General features: G+C 37.7%; 1 protein-coding gene across 1 annotated transcript in view; it reads left to right on the top strand.

The window, feature by feature from the left end:
* The first annotated feature begins 259 nt into the window (after positions 1 to 259).
* The window catches only part of DCC (DCC netrin 1 receptor), a 704,420-nt gene continuing 693,491 nt past the window's right edge, over positions 260 to 11,188 (top strand). Inside the window, exons 1-2 of the mRNA XM_008693128.2 lie at positions 260 to 329; positions 889 to 1,212. Of these exons, the coding sequence (XP_008691350.1) occupies positions 260 to 329; positions 889 to 1,212 (394 nt within the window). The remainder of the gene's footprint in view (positions 330 to 888; positions 1,213 to 11,188) is intronic.

Genomic DNA, 11,188 nt, shown 5'->3' with positions numbered 1-11,188 from the left:
CCAAAAACCTTGCCAAAGCCTATGATTCAACAACCGAGCATTCTGCTAAATGCTATGTTGTGAGCCCTGAATATAATATATTTTAACTAATTATACTTGTTTCACCCCCTCAGGATTCTTAAATGACTTTCTCTTCCTCCTGTTGATTTCTTATGTTCATTTATGTTTATAAAGAAAAGAGAGAGAGAGAGAGAGAGAGAGAGAGACCGAATATAATATAATATTCACTTAGATTTCCTGGATCACGAGCAACATTCAGATGGAAATTAAGACACTTCAGGGATTTGTGATTTTAGGTAGTAACATTATTGACTTGCTTCTGCAAGTGGGGATTTCTTACCTATTTTAAAATTCACCAGAGCTTTGTTCCAAATAACTTTCCCTACAGTATTCAGAGTTGATTTTTGTTGTTGTTGTTGTTGTTAATGAAACACCATGCCTGAGTAGATTTTTTTCAAAAAATTAATGGGGGCTATAATCAAAATGCAGAGGTAGAAAAAAATCTCCCAAATCCTAGGGACACTACTACTACTGCTCCACTACTAACCATTGTTACTTTAAGATATCTAGTTTTATTTGGAAAATATTAGTTTTTTTCTATGTTTTTAAGCATTGACTTATAAGTGACAATGGCCATGTCTAGATTTGTATTAATTTTTAATTTCTCATATTATTACTTTTTGGGTCAATTGTTTCATTAATTTGGTTAGCTCAATTGGGCACTTTTTGTTGTTGTTGTTGTTCCTTTAGCAGAATATCATTTATTCTTTGGTATTTTCCAAAGGCCCCCACTTTTTTGAAAAAGTTTTGTAAAGAAGAGGCAGGGAATAAAAGCCTGTGATCTCTTTGAATAAGTGAACATATTTATTTTCCTATGCTTTCTTGTTCCAGGTTTCCAGATTAAGCCTTTCACATCACTGCGCTTCCTGTCAGAGCCTTCTGATGCCGTCACCATGCGGGGAGGAAATATCCTCCTGAACTGTTCTGCGGAGTCTGACCGAGGAGTCCCGGTTATCAAGTGGAAGAAAGATGGCGTCCACCTGGCCTTGGGAATGGATGAAAGGAAGCAGCAACTTCCAAATGGCTCTCTGTTGATACAAAACATACTTCACTCCAGGCACCATAAGCCAGATGAGGGACTTTACCAATGCGAGGCATCTTTAGGAGATTCTGGGTCAATTATTAGTCGGACAGCGAAAGTTGCAGTAGCAGGTAAGTGGATTCTTCCTTTTTTTGCTCTCGCTTCTTCATCTCTTCTTATTCCTTTTTGGGAGATAAGAAAACCATCTTTGCAGAAACAGTATACATTTTTAAGATAAGGGAACAATGTAAAAAAGATATATGCAAATTCCCTCATGGTTTTGACTTACTTTTTCCTTAATTGCTTGGAAAACAGTAGAAGGATCTCAACAACGAACATAGCATTATGAAAATTTTAGAAACAAAGACTGCCTCAAGTTGATGTACTACCTGTGTCTAGGGGGAAGACTTTTCATTAGCTGAAAAATATTAAAAAAAAAATGATTTCCTAATTAATTTCATTTTACAGAATCACTAATGCTGAAATTTTGTAGAGCTTTTTTATTTTTATTTTTTATTTTTTGCCTTCAGAGCAGTGAATTTTATTTTAATTATAATGGCTTGAACTGCAATGTATAGATTTCCAAATGAGAAAAAAAAAATTGCAGTCGTGCATCCAAATATGCTTGGTAATATGTTGACTCAATAAGTAAGTAATAAGATGAATATTTTCAAGTGGTATAGGACCTGAAAAAAATAGTATAAGATGTTCTGGAATCCATGGATATTATGCTCTCTGCCCCACTTAATTTGGTTAGAGGGCTGCTTAATAATTATGATTATGATTATGGTTGTGATTATTTTGGCCCCTGAAATGTTGGACATGCAAGGAGAAGACTAGTTTTATTTGTTTCTGTAATGATTTGGCTCAAAGTGGGCTTTTTAAAAATTATTATTTTGACATGGGGTACAATGCAAGGCAAATGGATCCAACTTGAAGGAAGTTTAAGCTTTCAAATGGGTAAACAGGTTTGAAGGGTTACTTTCAAACTTAATCTTTAGTTCTCAGTACAAAATTAAACCAATAGGGCAACCATTTGATATGGGCTTCTTTTCCCAGGTCCCATTTTGTCTAAAGTCTAGAATACTGATAAGAATAAAAACTCATTTTCAGCAATAACACGTGCTAGGACAATTGTACAGGACCATCACTCCAGCACACAGTCTTCTACTGAGGGTGTGAGGAAGTTCAAATCTGCAAGAGATGTTCTTGTCAGGTGACAGCATAAAAAATTAGATTTTATCGATACACATTCGGTACAGAAATCCAGTTTCGTGCCACAAAAGAGTATCACAAACCAGACTGTGCCTGAGCAAAGATGTCTTGGTGGGCCAGGTCCTCACCTAGACATACAGGGGCCAACCATCCCGCTTTAAGCAGGATGGACCGGGCTTTAGCATTTACAAGTGCCATGCCCTAAGAACCAAGCCCTCAGTCTCAAGTAAAACTAGGATGGTTGGTTAACCCACCTGGCAGTACCCTGCCTGCTTTAGCAATGACCAAAGCACGGTTGCAGAAAGTCCTCTTTACTCAGGAAACCCGTGAGGTGGCATTCTGATCATGCAAACCAAGGCTATCAGCCCCCTGGGTCCTTTGAGTGATGGGTGTCTGGAATTTGATTGATGAGCATAAAGTGTAGAGAGGACTGAAAGTCTATGTTAATTATGATTGATTAAAAGGAACTAGAGCTGGGGATTAAGGTAAAATCTGCTTTCCCAGAATATTCCAAGTGAAGTGGAAAGGGTGCAATTTGATTTTCTCTAGTGTAAGAATTTCTGGACTCTCAGATCCCACCCATCCGTCACCCATGCTGCTAAGGTAGTTCTGCCGACTTAAATGAGCGAGGCTGGCGTTGCGACACCCTATTCTCATCCGATGCATGTGTGCTGTTAATGAAAATGACCTGATTTGCTGTGGTTTCAGTCTCCCTGCAATCTAGATTCACTTTTACCTGCTCTGTTTCAATGGTGAAATGAAGAATGATCCCTTCCCTGTGAGATATTAAAACAAAGTGGCTTCAACTTTCCTATTCTGTAGAAGGATGGGCCGGCAGATTCAGTCACTGAGTTACAATCTAATATTAGATTGTATCATTTCAAGGCAATGAGGCTGTTCACAGCATTTTAAACACTTACCATGCTGTTTGGCAACACAGCATACATCAATGTTATGTCTGTCGAGGTTAAGATTGCCAAACCACTGGAATGCACGAGGGGCATATATCTTCCTTGTAATAAAGACCATGGGCCTGATTTAATCTCATTTTTAAAGCATTAGCAGTCAATAAACCAGTCACCGCTAAAAGGTAACAGTAAGCTTTGCTTGAGTGAAAAAACAGCAACAAAAAAAAAACCCAAAAAACAAAAAAAACCTGTTTTGTACCCTCAAGTGTGGTGTAGAGTCCATTTAAAATAATAATGCCTCTCTTCCATTTTTGCTTTCTCAAAGTGTCCTTTGAGAAAAAGAAATGTGGCAAGTGCAATCTGTCTTTAATCAGTCAGAGCATTTCATGTCGTGATCTTGCCATGCACCATTCATCCTATTTTATAGGAACTTCTCACATGTTCTTCAAACTCTTAAACCTAAGTGCACATTTAGCTGAAGCGGGAGGGGGAGTAGGAAAGATAAACGAAGGGCTACCATCCCATCCAATGTCTTATTAAAAGTCTCAGTGTGGGGCACCTGTGTGACTCGGTTGGTCGAGCTTCCCACTCTTGATTTCAGCTCAGGTCATGATCTCAGGGCTGTGAGATGGAGCCCTGAGTGCTGAGCATGGAGCCTGCTTAGGATTCTCTCTCCACTCCTCCCTTTGCCCCTCCCCCCTTTATCTCCCTCTGTCTTTAAAAAAAGTCTGAGTGTAACAAGCTACTGACTCTTGGTATTCCTGATAATTGTGAGTTCTATCAGTAAGGGTATTACTTCATTTGTAAGCAGCTTGGCCGGTACTGGCCGGAACTTGGGAATTTTATTTGTATCCAGTTGGCTCTAGTCTAAAATGGTGCAGTGTTTCTCTGATATGGATATTTCTGTTTAGCCGTCTAGATTGAGACTTTTAAAGAGAGAAGCAGAGCCAGACTTTATCTGCAAAGCTTCTCCTTCCCTTCTCTGCTCTGTACCTGTCAGTGTTGGGCGTATTTAGTAGTTATTCGTTAGATATTTGTTTTGCCAGTGAACACATGGAGCTTTATGCCATAGATGGGGAGGTTTCCATTGTCAGGGAGTAAGAATTTCTGTCCCTTTCAAGGGTCCATCTAACTAGACTAAGAATAAAATTGACATAAAACAGATTAACTGGAGAAAATGGAATTTAATGACATGCATACAGGGAATCCACACAGACATGGAAATCCCAAAGACACTCAGACAAAATGAGGTACATATGTTACTTTGAGCTAAGGAGTAGGGTAGGGATCTGGGATTTCAGAGAAAACGAATGTACTTCACAGGGCAATAAGAAGACGAACAGAAGTTTGGTAGTTAGAGGTTTGCCCTGCCATATGGATGGCAAAAATTTTCAAATAAAATTTATTTCCTCTGATAACCCTTGTTCTGGGAAAGGCCTCCAATTTAGATTACTCTCTATAGTTAAGGGAGGGGCAAAAGTTTCTCTTGAGCCCATAGGGTCTCTATTGCTTTCTGCTCAGAATAATCTTCATGCCAAAGTGGTCCATGTTGGGGCAGCTTGTCCTTGGCTCCTACACTGTCAGTGTCATCTTTGTTTTCCTCTTCCTCCTCGACTTCTCTCTCTCTCTCTCTTTTTTATTTATTTTTTTGAACTTGATGAGATTAAACTTAACTACTTGATGGACAGAGTTGGAATAATTTTATTTATATCTCAGTAGTTGATAAATTATTGGAATAATTTGATTTATATCTCAGTGGTCTATAAATTACTTAGCTCTTGAGGACTTTGGAAGTAGAAGGTGGACTGTGCTGGAATAGCCATATGCTACTTAAAAAAATAAAGGCACGTGCCCATTCCTCATTCCTTCTGAAATCCGAAACATCAAGGTGAGCGTGCATCTGGCCAAGCACATTTTCCCTACTCCAGGTGTTGCCAGCTTTCTGAGCCTCTGGATTCTCGTCCGTAAAATCGACATAAATAACCTACCTCCTAAGGCTGTTCTGGCTTTTAAATAACATTTAGCATGTAAAGCCCTGGCACAGAGTAGATTCTTATTCAATGACATCAGTAATAGTACAGATAGACCTAAAAATGGATATGATGATGTTATTACAATTAGTATTATTAGGAAATGACACCTTTGACTATTCCTTGTGATGTTACAGAACATTTTTGGAGGGGTTGGGAGAGAAAGAAATATAGGCTACAAATCGTGAGCTATAAATATTGTCATCTCGGATCAGATATCTGCTTTTGCAGTCTACAAGCACACGCTGGCAAGCCCGAATTGAGTTTATAAAAAGTTGCATCTGTGCAGTTTGTTGGCAAGCTGTGCCGAAACCTGTTTGACTACAAGATTCACTTTTCACAATGTGATCTCGTGCTCTGTGCATGAAGCCAGTATAATCTGTACTGGTCAGACCAGGAGTTCCAGATCATGCAACTGCTGTTACCATTTCAGAAAAAGACGCCTGGCCGTCTTCTCGACAGAGCCTCCTTAATGTCCTTCCAACTGAAAAAGATTCACTGAAGTTGAGTTCACTGGAGTGAGTCAGTCTGGACTGAGGGTTTATCATAACCCCCTCTCCTCTGGGGGAGAGGGGAGTCAATTCCGGTGTATAAGAAAACCAAATCACTGCTGAGCGCCTCTGAATAATCGTGAGAGCACCATCTTGTATATTTTCCCTGACACCACCACCGCCCATCCGCCACCCAACATGCCCGCCCAACCACCCCCTCCTTGCCCACCCACCTCCCCTGCAGGGCTATGAGGATCACACTTGGAACCTAAGTGCTACCTCTCCTTGTATTTACTCTCTTGGGGATGCAGTGGGATCCACTCGTTCTCCTCAGGTAAAGGGACGCTGATTGCAAGATACATCATAGAACATTTGCATCCAGGTAGATTCTTCTTTTGTTAATTTTTAAGCATTTACATCTTGACTATTAAAACCGCTGACTTTTATATAATATTTTCCTCTTTGTACATTATATTCATATGCATTAGCTCATAATGCTCAAAAAAGCTCTGTGATACAGATACCCAAATTGATAGAGAACAAACCTAAAAAAAAAAAAAGGTAGTGCCTGTCTACAGGCAGAAGCTGGAACCCACATTCTCTAACTCTGGCTTATTCCCTTATCACTTTGCTTCTCAATCTGAGAAGTAGATGGAAGGACACTGTGAATAGATTCCTACCTAGTCATTTACTTTTTTAACCAATAAAACTCTCCAAAATATAAACAAAGGGAAATTAACAGTCATTGTCATAATAATAATATTATAATAGGTTTTATTTATCCATATAGGCCCTTGAAAATATCAGCTCCCTGTGGGAAAACACTATGATTTGGTTGTTTTCTTCTAAAAAGAGAGATTTTGCTACAAAAGCTGTATTTTAAATGATGACACATGATAAATCTCTCCTAAAATATAGAGAACATGTAACTTTAAAAATAAGCTTATATATACTCTTTATAGGGGCAAGATTTTTCTTATCTTTTAATCTTTGTAAGTGGTTTTATAATCGAGGCTCAGTTTGCATTTTTTTTTTCTGTTTCTTGAAAATCAAGGAAATAAAAGGCCAACTAAATTGCCTTTACTTGAATTGTTATTTCATTCAGGAGCATATTTTTTTTTCTTCCCTATTACAATAGATGTTTCAAGATGCAAATTGTCACACACTGCTTTTAAATAACACAGGCATTATAATTAAAATTCCCCTGTGTTAAAAAAAAAATAATTAGTTACTTGCGGAGTTGTTGTAGTGAATTCCCTTCCAGAATGCCTCCCATTTAAATGAGTTATGAAATAATTAGTGAAAGCATATTATGGTGAGAGAAGCTAGAATCGCCTCAGCTGAATGGAGCATTTTGTGAAATGATAATCTGACCTTTACGTTTTTACTTAAAAGGAAACAGAAAAAGGAGCTTGTCTTAAGAGAAGGGAGAATAAACTACATTGCCTCAGGTCACTCAAATGTTATATAAAGGAAACAGCAAGAAAAATGCTCATATTCCTTTTCTCTACAGGAACAAATATAAGAATCTTGCCTAGAAGGTCAAGTTCATCTGGTCAAGCAGCTTGGAAAATGTATCCCAAGGCCCTCGAATACTCTCAAAATTCTATTTTGGGAAGGTGCAGTTACAGAGCAAAGCTTTTTTATTTTAAACCAATAGGGGTAGTATTTATTTTCAAACAATAAGTAGGAAAATAAATTGTTCAGACTCCATAATTCCTAATGCTCTTAATTATCTCCAGTTAGCTAAATGTCCCTATTGTTTTGTGGTTAAAACATGAGAAAGAGAAAAAAAATATATATATACATATATATATACATATATATATATATATGTATATATATATGAAAGAAGGAAATGTGGTGTTATAAGTAATTGTGTGCGTGCTAATCTTATAATTTTCTTTTAATTTTATTGCTAAATAAAACTGGGATAATCACCAACATTGCCCAATGCCTCCTTACCCGCATCCTCCCACACCCTCTACTTAAATAATTGCATTTTAAAGAATAGGTTTTTAGTTGCCTCCTTCCTAAGTCAATTAACTCTGCAATAAAATTAAAATAGAAATATATTCCTGAAAAATATGCACAGTGGAAAGACATCTTCTACATTATAAAAACTACAAAAGAGAACTTGACAGGGCTTTTTATAGTAGAAACATCAACAAAATAAATTTTAAAAATCTTCCTACCTTTCATTTCCTTTTCTTTGTTACGAATTCTAATTCATGTGACAATGGAAATAGCTAATTATTCATTCTAAAAATCATTATCTTAAGAGCACTGTTTTTTTTTTTTTGTTTTCAAACCTTAAGCTAGCTACAGTGTGATTTTTCCTGCTACTATAATAAAAATGAAGGAGTAATATTTAAAATAACTCAGTGATAGTAACAGAAAACTGTTTTGCATTCTAGAAGACCCCTTTGGAATACAAAAGCTTGATTTTTTTTTTTTTTTTTATAAATGTCAGACCTAACAAAGACTTAAAATCAGAGTACATAGATAGCTCAGATGGCATCACTGTAAATCTCTGATGCAATTATGACTAATAATAAATTTAATAAAGCATTTTTACTTTTATGTACCTATCATTTGTCCTGGTTTTTTTCCTATTATATTTTTTATGTCCATGGTAAAATTTATTATTTAAATGTAATATTATATAAAGACCTTTGAATTGAGGTATTTATATGAGACATAAAGTTTTTCTACAAAGTAAGGAAATCTTGGAGCTTAGGGGATGTTCTAGAAACTATGTTAGGTAAAAGAAATAGAAAATCTCAGTGTATGTAGTCCCTAAATCATTTTAAATTTTTTCTGTTAGAATGTAGATGAAAGTACTGTTAGTGAAAGCAGTTACTCATCTCCCTTTAGGAAATTATTGTTTTTTAGTGGTCTAATTTTATACTTACCATCTATACAGATTCTGCAATAAGCAGTCTAACCCATTGCCCATTACTCTCTTGATTGTTAAAAAGCCTATTATTTAGTAGCTGTGAGAATTGGAATAAATCAGAAGAGTTGATTCCTAGTGAGTAGGGAGCCAAGGGGATACAGGAAGGGACCATGCATTTTTGATGTGGCAAATAACTTGTCTTGGACCTTGAATCCTGCATTTAGCATAAAACAACAACAAAACAACAATATTGCATATTTTTGATAGCAAATAAGTAAGCAGGGTAGGTCCCAAATCTGCCGTCTCATTTCCCAATACACTGGGGACACACACACACACACACACACACACACACACACACACTTACATAATAAATAATGTAATATAGTATTAATATATATAAATCTCCCACTGCTATAGCTGAAAATTCTTTAGAGGCTTTTTTTTTTTTTTTTTGAGGCTTTCTATTAAAAGACAAAAACTATTGCCTTAGCCCTAGAGCTCAGTGTTTTCAACTGAAAGGCAGGTTGGAAACCCTCTCAAAGCATCTGAGAAGCTGCTTTTGTTCACATAATTCATTTCAGGTTCTTAACTGGGGCTTGTCTCTAAATGCCTCTCAGGTATGGATGTTCCTGCTTTAACTGGACCATATAGAGCTCTGGGGCTGTGATACTGTGATTGATAATAAAAAATATATAAATGGCCTTCATCCTGTTTCTGGCACTGAGCTCCTAAAACCCTGGGTACTTCCTTAGTCCTGAGAGCTGTTAAGGTCTTTTGCTATGTTAATGAGGTTGACTTTGGGATCCCACTCTTGAATGGGGCCTGGTTAGCAGGAGAAACAACCAAGTGATTAGAGGGTTGAACTTTCAGTCCCACCCCCTTGATCTCCTAGGAGGGGAGAGGAGCTGGAAGTCCATCCAGTCAGTAGCTAAGGGTCAGTAATTGAAGCCTCCAAAAAAAAAAAAAAAAAAGGTCAGTGATTGAAGCCTCCATAAAAATCCAAAGTAGGTTCCAAGAGTTTCCCTGTTGGTGAACATGCAGAGGCGCTGAGAGAACCGCACCTGGGAAGGGCATGAAAGCTCCACACCCTTCCCCACACTTTGTCCTATATCTCTTCCTTCCGGCTGTCCCTGAGTTACACCCTTTTATGATAAGCCAGTGATCTAGTAAGTAAAATATTTCTCTGAGTTCTGTGAGCTGCTCCAATAGATTGATCTAACCTGAGGAGGAGGTGGTTGGAACCTCCAGGCTGTAGCCAGTGGGTCAGAACCTGGGCTTGTGACTAACTAGCCTCTGAAGTGGGGAGTGAGGAGAGGACAGTAGGACTGAACCCCTAACCTGTGGAATCTGATCTGTCTCCAGGTAGAATAGACATCAGAATTGAGTTGAATTATAAGAACACCCAGTTGATGTCCAGAGAATTGTTGTTGCTGCAAAAGAACCTTCTCTACACATTGGAATTGGGTTCAGGAACCCAAAATAAGGACTTTAATTTCCTTAAGGCAGTGAAGCCCCTGGGGTAGTATGATTAATTGAGACTCTAGTGAGCAGGGGTGAGATGAATTGCATGTAAATAGTTCATTAAATATTGGTGCTGGTGGAGGATATGTGTGTGTGAGAGGGAGAACCTGTATTGTACTGTCTGCATGTTTTCCATGGTGATCTTTAAACAGGTTTATACTATCTATATTTCAACCTAGGTTGTCCAGAGATATTTAGACATAAATATACACCATAGAGACAATTGCACATACACTCACACACCTTTCCATTTAGATGGCTCTTCCTATCTAAGCCTCTATGTCTTAAATCCATTGATGAACACCGGAGTCATAAAACCTACTGTTTGATTTATAGCCCCTCTACTTTTGTTATTCTATTATACACATTGTTAAAAATTATATTTTACAAAAAAAAAAAAAATCATTATCATTGTAATCCTGAAGCTCTACCACCCTTAAAAGGGGCTGCTCATGAGACTTCATTTGCTGAAATTTCACTTGGAGGATTTCACCAATTAGGAGTCTATTTAAGAAAGTGTGTTAAAGATTAATAAAGCCTATATATAGTCTCAACACTATGTTTCAGTGCTGGTTGGTTTTATTGGCCTAGATTTTGTGGCCCCTCTTGCAAGAAGACTTCATCTCCAAAGGCTGGAACATGACATAAAAAATCAGTATTTCTTTGATGCAAGCATTGCTTCCAGGGGCATCCTTTGGGTCCCATAGGGCATAGGGCACTCCGTGAGCAAGCATTGTGGCCATTTCTCTAAGCTTATTTCCAGTTGAGTCTCAGCCCTGGAGGTGCCTGTGTTTGAAGAATGTGGTTGTAGATAAAGTAAATGCCTGCTTTAAATACCCCACAACCCCCATAACATGCACACTGCATATATCTGAGGTTTGTTTGTTTTTATTATGCAATAGTTCACATACCATAAAATTTCACCTCTGAAAGCAGGTAATTCACTCATTGTTAGTATATTCATCAAGCTGTGCGGCATCTTCATCCCTCCCTTCATGCCCTGGCAACCGTGAATCTACTTTCTGTCTTTATTATCCTTT

The sequence above is a fragment of the Ursus maritimus genome, unplaced genomic scaffold (assembly GCF_017311325.1).
Source record: "Ursus maritimus isolate PB19 unplaced genomic scaffold, ASM1731132v1 scaffold_18, whole genome shotgun sequence".
In the NCBI taxonomy this organism is placed as follows: Eukaryota; Metazoa; Chordata; class Mammalia; order Carnivora; family Ursidae; genus Ursus; species Ursus maritimus.
The sequence above is the reverse complement of the archived record's forward strand: the minus strand, read 5'-3'. Positions and strand labels throughout refer to the sequence as shown.